Source organism: Malaclemys terrapin, chromosome 17, assembly GCF_027887155.1.
Source record: "Malaclemys terrapin pileata isolate rMalTer1 chromosome 17, rMalTer1.hap1, whole genome shotgun sequence".
Classification (NCBI taxonomy): domain Eukaryota; kingdom Metazoa; phylum Chordata; order Testudines; family Emydidae; genus Malaclemys; species Malaclemys terrapin.
Genome location: NC_071521.1, coordinates 23,317,092 through 23,334,527, shown reverse-complemented (window position 1 = coordinate 23,334,527; position 17,436 = coordinate 23,317,092). Strand labels below are relative to the sequence as shown.

The 17,436-nt window shown below is 58.2% G+C and overlaps 1 protein-coding gene across 4 annotated transcripts in view; it reads right to left on the bottom strand.

Annotated features, from left to right (window-relative positions):
* ALAD (aminolevulinate dehydratase) overlaps nucleotides 1-17,436 on the bottom strand; it is a 36,737-nt gene that overhangs the window by 3,475 nt on the left and 15,826 nt on the right. For 3 of the 4 annotated variants that reach the window (XM_054007127.1, XM_054007125.1, XM_054007128.1), the window contains exons 2-11: nucleotides 13,315-13,452; nucleotides 11,206-11,256; nucleotides 9,383-9,479; nucleotides 7,280-7,415; nucleotides 6,518-6,601; nucleotides 6,039-6,127; nucleotides 5,604-5,659; nucleotides 2,234-2,321; nucleotides 927-1,013; nucleotides 120-249 (exon numbers count right to left, since the gene is read on the bottom strand). In XM_054007127.1, the coding sequence (XP_053863102.1) occupies nucleotides 120-249; nucleotides 927-1,013; nucleotides 2,234-2,321; nucleotides 5,604-5,659; nucleotides 6,039-6,127; nucleotides 6,518-6,601; nucleotides 7,280-7,415; nucleotides 9,383-9,479; nucleotides 11,206-11,256; nucleotides 13,315-13,427 (931 nt within the window). In that variant the 5' untranslated portion in view covers nucleotides 13,428-13,452. Of the gene's footprint in view, nucleotides 1-119; nucleotides 250-926; nucleotides 1,014-2,233; nucleotides 2,322-5,603; nucleotides 5,660-6,038; nucleotides 6,128-6,517; nucleotides 6,602-7,279; nucleotides 7,416-9,382; nucleotides 9,480-11,205; nucleotides 11,257-13,314; nucleotides 13,453-14,090; nucleotides 14,178-15,824; nucleotides 15,923-17,436 lie in introns of those variants that run through there. The other variant, XM_054007126.1, reaches the window with a different exon arrangement.

The following is a 17,436-nucleotide window of genomic DNA, read 5'->3' as shown; positions in this document are numbered from 1 at the left end:
GGTTCAGGCTGCCACACCACCGCAGTGGGCCCAGAGGGGAAGAGAATCCAGGGCCCCAGTTCCTCCAGCAGCTTGGGGCCTTGCTAGTCATGACGGTGACCCTGCCCAACCTCACTCACCTGCTCGCCTGAACCCGGTCATCACCTCCATGACGGCAGCCTTTAGGTTAAAGGCCCCTGCCTGTGCTCCGTGCCACAGCATGGCAAACTCCCCCGACACGTGGTAAACAGCCAGCGGGCGGGTGGGATGCTGAAAACAGCAGCAGGAAGGTAAGTGAGACAACCCTGACCCCCAAGCTGCATGGCCCAGCTCTGCCGAGTCCTGCAATGCTGGCAGCAAAGCAGGGGCTCTGGGCAGGTTGTTCTCTAGCCACCGACTCTCAAGGCCTTGGGAATTACGGAGGGAGCAGTGTCTGCAGTGTGCCCTTAGCAACCCCACCCACAAGATCAGAATCTTTGGGGGGACGGCGGGTGCCACCACTTCAGGGGCCGGTTGTCGCTGTTTGAATGGCTCGGGTTAGAAACACACAGCTCCAGGAACTGGGAGGATTCAGGGCAGAGCTTCCAAGCAGCAAGGCTCCCCCGCATGGGCACACTAACAAAACACCAGGCTCTAAGCAGCCTACTATTATCTCAGCCAGAGCAAGACGCCCCCCCACCCCCCCAACTCACTGTATTGGTGGGAGCTACAGCAGCAGGCCCAGGGGGAGCCTCCCTCAGGGTCAATCCCTGGAAGGTGCTCCAGGGACTAGGCCTGCTGCAGCTTGTACACACACTGCACTCCCGGCTCAGGGCCTTCTCTGCCCTCTGCCAGGCCCAGGGGACCGTCCCCCTCGGCTTCAGTCTCCTGGGCGAGCCCAACGCCCACTCTACAGCCACCCACTCTGTGCCCCTCTCCAGAGACAGTCCCTGCCGAACAGCGCTCACTTTGGCCTTGACATCTCTCACGAGGTCGAGGTAGGGCATCCCCGGCTTCACCATCAGCATGTCTGCTCCCTCCTGCACATCCCGGTCCTGCAAGGAGAGAACAGGTCGGGGCGGGGGCCTGTGAGAACAGCACAGGGACTGGGGGATGGCTGCAGCCCAGGTCCTGGCCCAGTGGGAGGGGAGAGTCTGGTCCTCCTAGCACCCTTTGTGCTCCGCACGGCCCTAGCAACAAACAGAACTCAGCTATGGGCAGGCCAGCAGGAGCCATCCTGCAGCCAGCCCCCCTCCCACACAGGAAGGGAGACGGGGGGAGGGGGGCAGCAGGCGATCCCCGAGGCTGTGATGTGAAAGGGATGACAGCGGGTCTGCGTTTCATGGAGGAAGCCTGTGAGGGGAATGGCGCGCTTGCCCAGGCCAGCCGCCAGAGGCTGAGGCTCCTTCATGTTAGACCAAACACAACACCCCCTCCCCTGCCCCGCAGAGCTGGTGTTGGCTCAGCCACTCCCTGCTCTGTGTGGCTGACAAACGTGAGCCACCGCAGGCTGGGTTGGAGGGGCTGAAAGGCTGAGCTGGGCCCATGGCCTCTGCAGGCCCTAGGATCTCTGGGCAGGCAGGGGCTGGGGCAGGAGATGGAGAAGCCGACTCAGCTCTTTGCTAGAGGATGGGTTTGCCCGGGAATGGCGGATGTGCACGGAGATCGTGGTCGTGACACAAAGAGCAACAGCAACATGCACAAGGCCAACGCGCTGGGAAGCAGAGTCACACCCAAATCGACAGCTACCGACAGCATCCTCTGCTGAGCTGAATCCTCAGGCCCACATGCCAAGTGAAGCCAGGAGAGGACCAGGTGCTTGGCACTGCTGAGCTGGACAACCCCCGGGGTTAGCAACCCCCCAGCTCGCTGCAGGAGATCCTCAGCTGCTCCAGCCAGTGCCACTCCTGGCTGCTCCCACCTCACAGTACCGTGGGACTGCTTCCCTGGGCCCTGACTGCCCCCCCGGGTGGGACAAGCTTGTTCTGCCGCTGCCCAGGTTGTCCCAGGGCAGGTACAACAGGCCTGGGGTCCCGAGGATCTGCCACACTGCAACGCCCATTCCTGTCATGGAAAGTGGTCAGGTCTCGGAGAGGAGGACAGACCCACCTCCCCACTCAGCCCCCGGATCAGTCTGGAGGAGAGGGTGGCTCTTGGCACCTACCCATGCAGGACTCACTCTGCTGCCGGACATTACTGTGACACCAACACCTACTGCCTAGGGCAGATGGGCTGTGGGCCCATGGGTGGTGCTCCTGTGGGCAGGCTCACTCACCACAGCTCGCAGGGCCAGGCCCCGGGCGCCCGGGGGAAGCTGGTAACATCGTCGGTCTCCGAACGCAGGTTTGGACAGCGCAGCGTCTCTAGTAAGACGAAGGAGACACCAGGCAGTAAAACATCAGTCTGGCCTCAGAGAATTCCCAGGAACCAGCGCCCCCCTCCCAGGAGAGCCCAGGCACCCGGCGACCTGCCGGAGTGACCCCTTGCTGGGGTGGAGCAAAGCAGGGGGAAGGAGGGGCCTTAGTAGCATCCCATCCTTCTCCCAATTCAGGAGGCAGCGGCTCGCTGAGCCGCCCCGAGAGCCATGAGCCCACCAGTGAGAACTCTGCCCCCAGTGAGGCCTGGCGCCTGTGACAAAGTGGGAACGTTTGTAATATGTTTATGTAGCCTGTGTGTGCGTCAGTTTCCCTCGTATTTCGCAAGGCTGCCCAGTTGAGGAGGGTGGGGAGCAGTTTGCTCTCAGGGCAGACTAAGAGACATAGGTGTGAATATCGCCTGGCTGGCTGACGCTCTGTCTGCACTACAGCTTATGTCGGCAAAATGTACATCACTCAGGGCTTGTCTACGCCACCTGCGGGATCGGCAGGCAGCGATCGATCCAGCGGGGGTCGATTTATCGCGTCTAGTCTAGACACGATAAATCGACCCCCAAACGCTCTCCTGTCGACTCCACCGGAGTGAGAGGCGCAGGCGGCGTCGACGGGGGAGCAGCAGCAGTCGACTCACTGCAGTGAAGACACTGCGGTGAGTAGATCTAAGTACGGCGACTTCAGCTACGTTATTAGTTGTGTAACTTAGATCGATCCCCCTCCAGTGTAGACCAGGCCTCAGGGATGTGAATAAACCACCCCACAGAGCAACATAAGTTACACCGACAGACGCGCAGGTGTGGACAGAGCTATGTCTTACTGCTCGCGGGGCTGGAGTAGTTAAGTGAGGGAAGAGCTCTCGCCCGTCGATTGAAAGCAGCTACATTAGAGAGCGTACAGTGGTGCACCTGCACGGCTGTGAACTCTCAGGCCACGTCTATGCTAGCACTTATGTCGGCAAAACGTCTGTCACTCAGGGGTGTGAAAAATGTACCCCCCGAGCGACATACGTTTTGCTGGCATAAGCGCTCGTGTGCACAGCGCTGTCGGTGGGAAAGCCTCTCCTGACGACACAGTAGAGCTGCCACTCATTGACCTGGTTTTATTATGCTGACAGGAGAGCTCTCTCCCATCGATCGGCATAACCAGGCTACTGGGGCGATCTTACAGCAGCATGGGTCATTAAAAAGGACTGGTCTGAGGACAATGGCAAATCCAATCAACAGGACTGACACCTAGCAGGGAGGTAGATTTTCCCTCTCTCAGCTGGAGAACAAAGGACTGGGAAGTGGGGGATAAGAGTTGGCTGCTGGAAGGAGTCCAGGTTCACACCTAGGAACTGACCAAGGAAGTTGGATGGAGACAGACAGAGTTTGGGCAGTGGGGTTCACTACAGCCTGGCTGGGCTCTGGACTGACCAGAATGGTCTGTGCTTTAACCTTCAGTTCTCTCTGCCAACCTAAGGACTTCCCATGCTGAGTTCCAGCTGACTAATAAACCCGACTGATTTGACAGCGCTGTCTGAGGTCTGGCCTACACTACAGATCTATATTGGTATAACTGAAAAATCCATCCTCTGAGCGGCATAATACCACCGACGTAACCCCCCGTGTAGCCAGCGCTATGTCGGTGGGAGAACTTCTCCTGGTGACGTAGCTATCGCCTCTAGGGGAGGTGGATTAACTAAGCCAATGGGAAATCTCTCTCCCATCAGCTTAGAGCGTCTTCATGAAAGCACTATAGCAGTGCAGCTGCACCAATGCAGCGTTTTAAGTGCAGACGTGCCCTGAGTGTGCCTGCAAACACTCACAGAGGTGCGTTAATCCCTGCCGAGCGTGCCATGAGTCTGTCTCAGCTGGACTCGCTGGGCACAGCTCCCGCTGTGAAGCAGGGGAGCGGACGGCTCAGAGGTCCAGTCTAAGGAGGTGGTGAGGCCATGTGGCCTACCTTGGAGGAAGAGTGAGACCCCACCAGGGCTGGCACACAGCAGGGGTTCCTCCTAGAGGCTGTTCCAAAGCTGGAGCATGGCACTGATCCTGTGGATCTGTGACACAGCCCCACCCCAGCGAGCACACAGGCGGCAGTGACACAGTCCCTCACCCCAGCTCCCCTAGGGCAGTGGTCCCCAAACTTTTTACCTCACACTCCCCGGGGCTGTGAAACAAGCTTATTGGAACGTCTCTGAGGGTGAGATATTACCTGTAAACAGTTTCTTAAATGTACTAGGCTTAGACTTGCGTGTTTTGTTTTATTTTGCTTGGTTACTTACTTTGTTCTGTCTGTTATTACTTGGAACCACTTAAATCCTACTTTTTATACTAAATAAAATCACTTTTGTTTATTGATAAACCCAGAGTAAGTGATTAATATCTGGGAGAGCAAACAGCTGTGCGTATCTCTCTAGCAGTGTTATAGAGGGTGGACAATTTATGAGTTTACCCTGTATACGCTTTATACAGAGTTAAACGGCTTTATTTGGGGTTTGGATCCCATTGGGAGCTGGGTGTCTGGGTGCTGGAGATAGGTGACCTGCTGAGCAGTTTTTGATTAAAGTCTGCAGCTTTGGGGGCGTGAACCAGACCTGGGCCTGTGTTTGCAGCTGGCTAGCGCGTCTGGCTCAACAAGGCAGGGTTCTGGAGTCTCAAGCTGGCAGGGAAAATGGGCTCAGAGGTAGTCTCAGCACATCAGGTGACAGTCCCAAGGGGGTCTCTGTGACCGAATCCATCACACCCACCTCTCCCCACTTTTCTGAGCCAGAGCTCAGCCCAGGCAATAGACCTGCCAGCCCAGGGGGTTGGGACCATCCCCAACACTCCCTCTCTGGGGTGAGAAGGGCTCTGTGCAGTTCCAGTCGACTCCACACTCTCCCTCCTGCCCCAGGTGGCCCTGCTTGAGAAGAAGCTCGCAGGGCTGAGAGCACTGACAAGAAACAGAGCTGAAGCCAGGTGGGAGCAGAAGTCATCTCCAAGCTTGGCAGGAGGAAGAGTGAATCTCTGCAGAGCTATACTCTGAGGGACAGATGAAAATCCCTGTGTGGGAGCAAATACTTGCCTGCCCTCCCCATCCCTTCCCTGGAGAAGGAGCTATATTCTCCATTTTACAGATGAGGAAACTGAGGCACAAAGCTCAGTGCAAGTTAGTGAGAGTCCCAGACCCAGAGCTCAGTGCTCCGGAGTCCTACGTTGGAATTGCTCAGCTCTGCACGCCAAGCACGAACCCTTTGGGGTCAGACACAGAGCCTGGCTCACGCTCACCCATGCCCTGGGAGACACTCACCTGAAAGGGCCATAGAAACAGGATGCAAACTTGGCGCTGTAGCTCATCACAGAGACCTGCAGGGGGCGGGAGAGACATGGCAGGGAGATCAGTTGCCTCCCGGCCCAGCATGGAGGTGTGGGAGAAATTCTCTGCTGCGATCCCCTTGTACTATGTTTTCCAACCGCCCGAGTCAGGAGCCTTGGCATTACCCCTCCTCCCCATCCACGGGCACGCCCTTCCCATCCATACCTGCTGGGGCCTGGAAGCCCCTCCCTGTGGCCCCATAGAAGCTACCATCGGACCCCCTGGCCTACCACTGTGGGAAGCAGGGAGCTCCTTCTCCGCAGGCCCTGTTCCCCATCATCTCCCCTCCACCATGCATACAGCTCCAGCTGTGACACTGCTCCATACTGAGCCCGGACTGACCACAGCGTGTGTGCTGCCCCTGCCCACCTTGTTGCCCATGTTATTGGAGATCAGAGCCTCTTTCATGGCTGCGACGCGTCCGTCCATCATGTCCGAGGGGGCCACGATGTGGCATCCTGCAGGGAGAAAGCACGGGCGCTGAAGAACTGCAAGGAGCAGTCCCTGTCCCCGGAGCCACTCCCGGCCTGGGGGGACTCAAAATTGATGTCCCAGCAGCCAGGAGTGCCAGGACCTGGCTGGGGAGGAGAGCCACTGAGCCTCTGCTCAGTTTGGCTGGGGACCGCATGTCAGAACCTGCTGGAGGAGAGCAACTGGGTCAGACACCCCAGTGTCCCACCAGCTGCAGGCAGAGCCAGCGGAGACGGGATGGGCCCACAGCCCCTCAAGGAGAGGCCAGCGGCTGCTGCCCCCCTCAGCATTGCTCAGATATGTTCCTGGTGGGGCCAACAAGAAGGGCGAAGCCAGGCAGCCAGCAAGAACCTGCTGCTGCTAGGAACCCCTCTCACCTGCCTTGGCATAGGCTAGCGACACTTCTGCCAGCCGCTGGCAGCTGGCCTCGTTCTGGATGGTGCCATCCTTCCGCAGGATCCCTGCAAGGCAAGCCCAGGGTTAGACTGGGAGCACAGAGTCACAGAGCACCAGCCAGAACTGCCCAGCGCCCCTCCCGACAGGAGCCCAGCCCAGCAGCAGGGGGCGCTGGAGAGGGGAGGCAGCCTGCACACCACACCCAGCTCTGCAGGATTGCAGGGTGTGACTAGGCGGGGGGAGCAGGTTCCTGGAGATGGCTGAAATCTGGTGGGGGGTTCGGCACAGCCTGGGAGTGAGATCAAGGCCCTGCTGGCTGGAGGTGGTGCGTCCATCCCAACCACTGAGGGAGCAGGGTCAGGACAAAGGAGGGGGCCAGTTGTCATGCTGGGGGGGGAGGGCCCTGGCAGGCAGGCAGACCCCAGGGAACTAACTCTCACAGCTGGCTGTGGGACCACATATGAGGCGAATGGAGCGGCCGACCGTGCATTGCTCAGTCACTGCAGCCTTTGATCTAATTCTGCCTTCCCCGCTAAGGTCCCCAAGCCCCATGCAGGCTGGCCCCTGAGCCGGCACATCGCACCACGGAGTTACGTGCGGCCAGGGGGCAGGGCACATCCCCACTAGCTGAGCACACGCCAGCGCGGCACTTCCTCCGCTCCCAGCCGGCAGCCTGGCTCCTCTCGTGGCTGTCGATTAATGTAGAGGAGGGTGGGTGGGTGGGTGGCTGCCCTGGTGCTCACCGCAGTGCCCGTGAGAGGTATAGGGGCACAGGCAGACGTCACAGGCAATCAGCAGCTCTGGGAAGGAGGAACGGATCTTCTTTATGGCCTGGATGGCTGGGGTGTTCTCAACATCGGCAGCCGAGCCCCTTTCATCCTGCAGGGGGAATAGATGCTCCCCGGTAAATCCACAGGGCCAACGGGCACCCTGCACCCCAAAGAACCTCACCTCCCTGCAGGGTCCCCTCGCCCAGCACAGACCCACAGGGGCACGAAGGCGCAGCCACTCTGCACACAGCTGAGGGGGTAGGAAGGAGGGGCCCACATCCTGTTGAAACTGGAGGCTAGAAAGGGTTCAGGGAGTTTTTGGAACAGCAAGGGATCAGATGTGGATTTACATCTCATCCCAACGACAGCAGCTCCCCCAGCCCCCTGGGGGGAGGGGGGGGTCAGCAGTGACTGATGCAGAGCATGTGCCCCATTGAGCCATCCACCCTGCTCCCCACAGCACAGTACTGCCCCCTAGTGCCACCCAGGGGTCAACACTGACTACGGGTGAGCGCCCCCTCCTGAGTCACCTGCACCTCCCCCTGCAGCGCAGCACCTCTAGTGCCATGCTGGGCACTGGGGTCAGCACTGACCAAGGACACCGGGCTCCACAGCCACCCATATCACTTGGCATGGTCCGTGGAGGTCTCCCATCCAAGTGCTGTCCTCTCTCTACCTTGCTTAGCAGCCAGGGCCCAAGATCTCAGACAACAAGTGAAAATGCAGCTGAAGGATAAAGCTGGTAACTATGAACCTCCCACCTGATCTGCCCCCGCCCCATTCTACCTGTGCCACTGCATTAAACACCCCAAAACCCTTCACCCCCAACCCCCCGTTCTACCTGTGCCACTGCATTAAACACCCCATAACCCTTCACCCCCAACCCCCCGTTCTACCTGTGCCTCTGCATTAAACACCGCAAAACCCTTCACCCCAATCCCCCGTTCTACCTGTGCCTCTGCATTAAACACCCCATAACCCTTCACCCCCAACCCCCCGTTCTACCTGTGCCTCTGCATTAAACACCGCAAAACCCTTCACCCCAACCCCCCGTTCTACCTGTGCCACTGCATTAAACACCCCATAACCCTTCACCCCCAACCCCCCGTTCTACCTGTGCCTCTGCATTAAACACCGCAAAACCCTTCACCCCAATCCCCCGTTCTACCTGTGCCACTGCATTAAACACCCCATAACCCTTCACCCCCAACCCCCCGTTCTACCTGTGCCACTGCATTAAACACCCCATAACCCTTCACCCCAATCCCCCGTTCTACCTGTGCCACTGCATTAAACATCCCATAACCCTTCACCCCCAATCCCCCGTTCTACCTGTGCCTCTGCATTAAACACCCCATAACCCTTCACCCCATCCCCAGTTCTACCTGTGCCTCTGCATTAAACACCCCATAACCCTTCACCCCCAACCCCCATTTCTACCTGTGCCTCTGCATTAAACACCGCAAAACCCTTCACCCAACCCCCGTTCTACCTGTGCCTCTGCATTAAACACCCCATAACCCTTCACCCCAATCCCCCATTCTACCTGTGCCTCTGCATTAAACACCCCATAACCCTTCACCCCAATCCCCAGTTCTACCAGTGCCTCTGCATTAAACACCCCATAACCCTTCACCCCACCCCCCGTTCTACCTGTGCCTCTGCATTAAACACCCCATAACCCTTCACCCCAACCCCCCGTTCTACCTGTGCCTCTGCATTAAACACCCCATAACCCTTCACCCCACCCCCCGTTCTACCAGTGCCTCTGCATTAAACACCCCATAACCCTTCACCCCCAACCCCCGTTCTACCTGTGCCTCTGCATTAAACACCCCATAACCCTTCACCCCCAACCCCCCGTTCTACCTGTGCCACTGCATTAAACACCCCATAACCCTTCACCCAACCCCCCGTTCTACCTGTGCCTCTGCATTAAACACCCCATAACCCTTCACCCCCAACCCCCCGTTCTACCTGTGCCACTGCATTAAACACCCCATAACCCCTCACCCCACCCCCAGTTCTACCTGTGCCACTGCATTAAACACCACATAACCCTTCACCCCCACCAACCTTGGGGACTTTAGTGGGGACGCCAAAGATCAACACGCACTTCAGCCCCTCGTCCACCAGGGGGCGGAGCATCCCCTCCAGCTTGTTGACTCCATACCTAGAAGAAAACAGGTGTAGGGGTGGTGCTGGAGGCCACCCCGGTGCTCCTCCACCCCCTAAATCAGCCAGGGCTCCGAGCTGGGTCAGTGCACGCAGCCCCTCGGCAGGCCAGGCACTGCTTTGCAGGCTGGCTACCCACAGGCTGCCCGGGTGCCAGACCAGTGTCCCGTAGCAGGGCGTTCCTGGGGTAGCGCAGCTGTGAAGCAACAAGGATCCCCGAGAAGGAGCCCCCACATGGCCCAAGGGGCTGCGACTAGCCGGGCGTGGCCCCGCCCATCATTAACCCTCCTCAATGCCAAGGCCAAGTCCCCTGTCTCCCGGGAAGACCTGTGTAGCCAACCCTCTGGCACTGCCGGGGACTGGGCCTCTCCCCACGCCACCCAACAGGGAACTCCTGGCACCCAGCACAGGGAGAGCCGCGGTTCTCCTCCCTGCCCACAGAGCCCCAAGCAGGCTCCAGGGAAGCACAGAGGGTCGTGCAGGCAGCTCAGTGCTGACTCTCCCATCCTAGGGGGGTTTACCCCTTTCACTGCCATGGCCGTTCCTGCCCACCCCGTGCTATTGCGTGGAGGTGCCTGGATTGAGGGGAGTCCCAGGTGAATGCTCCATGCCCCCTCCCCCCAGCACCGGCCTGGCCAAGGGACAAGGCCAACACTCAGGGACTTTTACCCTGTCCTTGCTGCCTGAACGGGGGCAGGGCAGGTTTCCGTCCCAGGGAGCTGAGCATTCAGCCAGAGCAGATGCCTGCGGGAGATCCTGGAAGCACCCGTGGGAGGAGCAACCTGGCGCCTTATCTGGGGTCCCCAAGGGGCAGTGGGCAAGGCTGGCTGGCGTTCTATCTGCTGCCTGGGACGAGCCCAGGGCCCTGATAGGCTCACCCCGGCCCAGTCACCTCAGCAGGGCGAGGGCTCTGCCCTTGGACACGCCATTATCTCCTCATTCATTAGAAGGCCCTGCCCAGTCTCACATTTGCGGCTCAGCTCTACACGGCTTCAGCTGTGGAGGCAGGACCAGAGGTGCCAGGAAATGCATGGAGGGCGTGTGTGGGAGCCACCACCCCACAGAGGGGGGGATCACAGAGGGTCGCCCTCCGCCCTGACAGTGAGCGGGACCAATTCCCCAAGCCCAACAGCAGGCCCAGGTGCATCGCTGCTGGCAGCAAGGCCCTGGACATGACGGGGCGGAAGGCACTGCCCTTGTTCAGACCCAGACCCCCAAGACTTAAACGGGCAGATTTTATTCTAAAAACCCACCCCAGCTCCCGCCTCCCACTGCTCACTTCTCAGGCACGACATCTCCCTCCACAAGGGCCAGGGAAACCAGGCCAGTGCACTGCTGACAACAATGGCAGCCTGTAGCCTGGTGACATCCACGGCCCGGCCAGGGCCAATGGAAGGGGACGCCTGCTGCTGCTGGAATTAACTGGTGCATTATGGGAATGCCTGGTAGCTATCCCATAGTGCCCCAGTGCGTGCTCACAGTTGGAGGCATATTCTCAGTTCACCCTCTCCTATGTCCCCATGCGCATTCCCAGCATGGTGGCAGTGGGGGCTCCGCTGTCCTTGGCTAGAACAAGATGGAGGACACAGAATGGCCAATAAGAACTCCCCACCCTGACCCCAGCAGCCTGGAGCCAGGCAGTCGCAGGCCCCGTCCCTTGAGATAAGGCACATGGCAGGGAGCCCCGTCCGGATTGCAGAGCACCGCTAGCCGCAGACTCCTACCTGGCCTGTCCGGGGAGGCTGGCGATCGGCTCCACCGCATCGGGGCTGTCACTGGGGAGTCAAACAGGACAAACAGCCGGTGAGAGTTTGGCTCCCCACGAAGCGAGGCTGCGAGCAGGGACAGCCCCGTGACCGGACACGTCGGCTGTGTGTAAAGCCGAGCGGCTGAGCGAGTGAGCCAGAGATCGGGCTCATTCCCTGCACCAGCTGCTCAGTCCCTAGAAACACAGCGACCGAGGCCCATGAGCAGCAGGAACAGGCATCCCTCCCCCTTGCCACTCAAGTCCCAGAGCGGGAGCTCTGCAGTGAGCCGAAGCGTCGCCCGTCTGGGGGACCGCAGCTTAGACCTCGACGTTGCAGTGCAGAGCCACCGGGAGCTCAGCAGAGAGCAGAACAAGGCCATGCAGCAGGTTACAAAGGGAGCTCTCCGGCTCGCTAGGGGTTAAGGTCTCAACTTCCTGAGCCTGATCCACTGGGTCCCATGCTGCTCTTGGGGGGACGGAGGTGGGGAGAAGAGAGGGGGAAGCCCCGCCCCCGTCTCTCCTTTAGGTGGCCGCACACACTGCATTTCCCTTGCGGCTGGGAGGGCCAGCAAGCTTCGTCCAAAGTGTCACCCTAAGAGTCAGCGCAGCGGGCAGAGACCAGCGGTTGGCCAGTTCTGCCTCCAGTGCTAGCCACAGAGGATCATCTGCATGGGCTCTTCCCACCGCAGGCAGAGAACGTCACCGCCCAGGAGAGCCCAGCCCTGGGAGCAGCCAGGCCAGGTTTACCCTGAGCCCCAGAAGCTGTGGCAGGTGTCCCGCAGGGAGGGGCTCAGAATGAAGCAAGTTCACAGCCTGGTGAACCATCCAAGAGACCAGAGGTCCCGGAGTCCCCGGGCGATGCTCTGGAACTGCTCCCTACGAAGCCAGTCAGGACTCTGGGGCACCTCCTGTCTTGGAGCAGACTGTCTCCAGGGCAAGAAGCTCACACGGCTTCACCTCCTGGGTCTGAGCTCGGAGCAGACAGCTATGCGGCCCTAGAGAAGGAATGCCTGGCCATGGAGTGCGCTCCTAAAGGCTGCAGCCGGATCTATTTCCGCGACGCTTCACTGTGTACACGGACCAGGCGCCCTGCTGTGGCTGCACCAGATGAGGACTCGCTGCGGGAAGCCACAGGGCCCTGCCCCAACTCTCAGCCGCCGGTAAAACAGAAGGTTTATTCATTGACAGGAACACAGCCTAGACAGAACTTGTTAGCACAGAAATCAGAGGCTTTCAGAAAAAAGCCCAGAGCCAGGGCTCTGGTTCTCCTCCAGCGCAGCATCTGTGCAGGCAGCTGGAGCAACCCCCGCAAAAGTCACACACCCTTATTCCCACCACCTAGACACTGGCGCAATACACAGGGAAACTGAGGCACACACAGCATTCATGCAGAACAGTAAGACTCACATACAACATAACAAGGGAAAATCACCACTTTGTCAGACCAGATTCCACAGGGCTCACGGCCTCATTCAAACACAGCCCGCTCAGGAGGGGATGTACAGCTCCAAGCCCGCCAGCATCCCATAGGCCACATCAGAAACCGCCCCAGCTGGGCAGTGCACGCAGACTGGCTCCGCCGCCCCAGAACGGACACCTCAGCTCAGCAGCCCTGGCGTTTCTGGGAGGGTTAGCAAACCGCCCCAGGGGAGGCGCCAGGCTGGTCACAGACGACAAGCTGATTGAGATCCAGGGAAGGGTGGCAGTGAGCAGCTTCCTCTCGACGTACAGAGGTTACTACAGGGTGACAGGCCCATGGCCACTTCCGCAGCGATGGGGATTCAGAGCAGCGGGGCAGGAGCCCTGCCCTTCCCCACCCAGTGCACACTCAGCCAAAGGCAGGACGCTGCTGTAGAGGGACCATGGCTCTGCTCAGGATGGCAGTTCCCACGTCCCTAGGCGGGTGGCCTCCAGACTCAGGGGTTGCACACCAGCCGGGAGCCGCTGCCCCTTTGCGTGACCTCCTCCGAAGCAAGGAAGCTGCTTCACAGAGGTCTGTCTGCACACTCCCCAGAGATCTCCTCTCGCCTCCCAGCTGGGAGCACAGCCTCAACCTGGGGCTGGTCAGGCTCCAGCCCTCACTTACGTGACAAAGATGGGGTAGATGAGGTTAGAGGCATCGAAGGCCGTGGCCGAGGTCTGCCAGGAGCGCAGCACAGGGTGGAAGTAGCCGCTGTGGAGCACAGACTGGGCCTGCATCCTGGAAACTCAGCAACGGGAGAGCCTGAAACACACACGGAGAAACAGCAGTTTAGAGGCTGCATCCCAGGGAGAGTCACTGAAGCTAGTGCCTCAAGCCCTGCTCCAGGCAGCCTCGGACAGGCTGTGCCCCGTGGGAACACACGAGCACGGCATGCGGGCTAAGCAAGGGGCTTCCACTGCTTCCCTCGGGACACGAGGCCACAGTTCAGTCGACAGCAACTGATACTCAAGTCAAGCTTCCTGTGATTTGCCATGTGGACAGGGCACTGGGCTGGTAGCCAGGAGACCTGGGTTCTAGAGAGACTCCGTGCCTCAGTTTCCCATCTGTAAAACGTGGATGATACCTACCTGCCTTTGCAAAGCACTCAAAGATCTATGGGTGAAAAGGCGAATTATTCAATTCATCCACATCTGTCACCACCAACCACCCCTGGCTGGCTGCCACAGCAACACCACACCGTGTCCCCATGCCTTGAACTCTGCAGCTAGTACTTGGGGGCACCTCCCACTTGATACCAGACACCTTTGTGTTCTTGGGGAACCAGGGTGCAGTATCCAGCCTGACTCATGAAAGACACCCCCGCCCCCAACCTCTGCTTAAACCAAAACCCATCAGAGAAAAGACTTGCAGAGAGCAGTGAAGGGCGCTGGGAGACATACCTAGACCCCTCCTTGTGACAAGTTTAAGACATCTCCATTAGCATACAGACTGGAGAGCAGAGACAACTCCCCTTGGGACAACTCTTCCTGTATGAAAGATGGGACAGGAAGACATCTCAATTTACATACAGAATGGAGAACAGAGAACCACACTGAACTCTGGGACCAGAAAAAGCAGGGAAGCATTGCATCATGGGAATCTCTGCTCCAGATGTTAATGAACCTATGACTGCACACACACCCAGCTCAGCAATTATCAGACCAATTCTAGTCATAAATCCTTTATTGATATCCAAATACTGAAGCAGCCTAGTTGCATTGTGAGCTCCCTGGAAGAAAACACCACCCATAGCCCAGAGTGATCAGCTCCTATTGTCTAGTCTAAAGAAAACCCTTGAGTCATCAGCTTACCTAGAAACAAATCTAGTGTTCTCCCTTCAACCAGTGTATTTTCTCTACAAAAATCCCTACTCACCCTCTAGTCAGGGTTCTGATGCTTAGATCCAAACTAGGCATCAGTTCCACTGGGAATCCATCTTCTCCTGACTGATCGTGCTGGGGACTCTGCCTGCCTCTTGCCCTCAGGACCCTCAGCTACCAGCATCATCTGGGAACCCCGACCAGTTCAAGCTTCAGGGAGTGGTGAGACCCCCCCTCTTTCTCTCTCTCTCTCTCTTCGTTTTCCTGTCTACCTTAGGTATTAACCTTTAATCATGTATGTTATGTTGGTTTAGTCCTTGTGTAGTTATCACTATTATTCAATAAATAACTTCTATGGTTAAGCTGGTTGCTTCTCTCTCTCTTGCTGAACTTTACTCGTTTGTGTTTTAGCTTCCCCCATTCACTCTACAGCAACGCTTCTTTTACCTAAGCTAAAGATCCCTGCAGCGTCCAAAATACTGTGGGGTTTGCTCATCGAGTAGGTTACTGCCAGTACAATTGTGATGCGAGAGTGGGAATAGAGACATGCTGAATCTGGGATGCATAAGGGTAACAGCTTGAAAGTGCTGCTTGACCCAGTCCATGGAGCCCAGGGGCATATAAGGAGAGAGAGCGTGAAAGTGCTGCTTCCTCCAGCCCAGTGAGTCCAGAGACATATAAGGGGTCAGCTTGACAGTGCTGATTGACCCGGTCCGCTCACACTTGGAGGGGAGGGGAGGGGAGTGTGAGTGAGTGTGTTTCTCGTTCATTTGGTTCTGGGGCTGGAGTAACCCAGCCCTGGGGAACCTAGGTCCTGCAGGATAGATCCATTGGGAGGGGACTTGCAGAAGAGAGAAGTAGAGCTCCATATGAAAACACAAGTGACACAAGCAGTACATTGATAGGATTACAGAATCCCCTTCCCCAGAAAAGTAACCCGAATAAATGAGCATACTCCAAAGTCATGGGCAAATCTGGTAACACACTTGAAAGGTGCTTTACAAAGCCCGCCTGAGTCTGGAGAAGCTGGGTCAAAGAATCCAGCTGTAATGGTCTAGCCCAAATACTTAACCCTTCAGGGACTGGGAATATCTCCCCAGACCAGCACCACTCATGCACCAGTGATGCTAATTCCTGTATCCGTTAGTTACCCAATCCCAGGTAACAGAGACAACAGGAACTGAACTGCCTGCTCGCAGGACCAAGACCCATGCACTGCTCCGGAGGTATCTGCATACCAGTCCCACCAAATGCTTTCAGCTCTGGTTAGTTCGGTGATTTAGGTCATGCAGATCACGTTCTCCCCATGGTCACCTGGCTTCGCTCCTACAGCAATCACAACAGGGCTTCGGCAGCTGATCGGCCCCAGAGCGCTAGAGCTGCAGGAGGCAGAACGCAGTCACGTCTAGCTCTACTCGTTCTTGAGAGCGTGGTTGACAACATCAAGTGATGACTGAAGGAGGAAGTAAAGAGCATGAGGATCCAATCAGCAGCATTATGGCCCGATATCTGGCAAGTCACTACAGCTAGACAGCAACCTCCCCGGGAATCCCCTTCCCAAGGTTCTCGACCAGCCCTGCCGTCCAACCTTCACATGGTCACTGGTCCCTTGGCCTAGCAGTGCTTCCTGGCCATCCCAGCGGGGTTCTCAGTGACAGACCCTCCTGCAAAGGCTGCATCCTCAAGCGGACACGTGGATACTGCAGCCCGGATATTCCCGTGAGAAGAAGAGGGGGCTCAGAATGGGGGGTCACTGGTGGAGGTCTCCGAAGGAGCCAGGAGAGGCAGGCTGCAATGCAGTGACTGCCACACACAGAACACCTGGACAACAACCCCTGGTTTGCTCGGCGTGACGGTGGAGGCAGCTGCAGGCTCTGAACAGTACCCAACAGGCGGACTCCAAAGCTGCCAGCGCTGGTGAGCTGCAATGGGCCAGGCAGACTCCACATCCCCTCTCCTCCCGTCACTGCCATGGTGGGAACTTCCCACTCCACGTCCGTTAACGCAGCGCCGGACACGGAGCCACACTGCTCCAGGGAGAGGCTACGTCCCTCACAACCCTCGGCCCCAAGAGAACCCCGAGATGCAGCAAGAATGAGGCTGCCCGCATCCAGCTGTGCACAGGCCAGCCCCTCAAGCTCCAGGGGGACCTGCCTGAGCCCCCTCAATCCTCCACCTCCCCGCACAGCCGCAGAGGGCAGCTGTGCACAAAGGGCCTTCTGCTGCCAGTCGAAGTGATCTTTGCTAGCCTCCAGCACCCAGGGCAAAACAGAGCCTTGGGTAAGTGCCAGGAGCAGAGAGACTGAGCGTCTTTAGAGAAGCTGGAGCCCAGCTAGTAAAAGAAAGAAGCAGATGTGAAAACCAGAGACCAGGCACTGACAGTCAAATCTATCGATCTGGATTGCTCGCTTTGCAATCCAGCTCCACCGTGTGCGTCTCTGCAGGGGGAAGATACAGTCCTGTTACCGGGACTGCCTGGGAACCTGGGTGGCGCGGTGCGAGGCACGGTGCGGGGTGCGGTGTGAGGCGCGGCGCGGGGCGAGGCAGGGACAGCCAGAGCACCCAGCACAAGAGGAGCAGAGAGGCACTGCCACAGGCGGAGCAATGCTGCGTGCAGAGCACTGAGCAGAGCACACGCAGTAAGGCAGAGCCCAGACCCACGGCCTGGGGTCAAAGTCCACGCAGCTCAAAGACACCATGACATTAAATGGCCTCCGGGGGGTAGCGTCCTGGATAACGGCCACCAGACAGGAGGGTTAACACTGGGAGCTACACGGGGCTTTCTGGGGGTATCAGAACCTTCCCTGAATTCTGAGCAGCAGCTTGACCCTCCCCTCCCCCCCAGGCTAGCACTGGCAGACAGCTTCCATCACCCCCCTCTGAACCTCCCGCAAACCTCGAACCAGAACTACGGCTCCGACCCCCA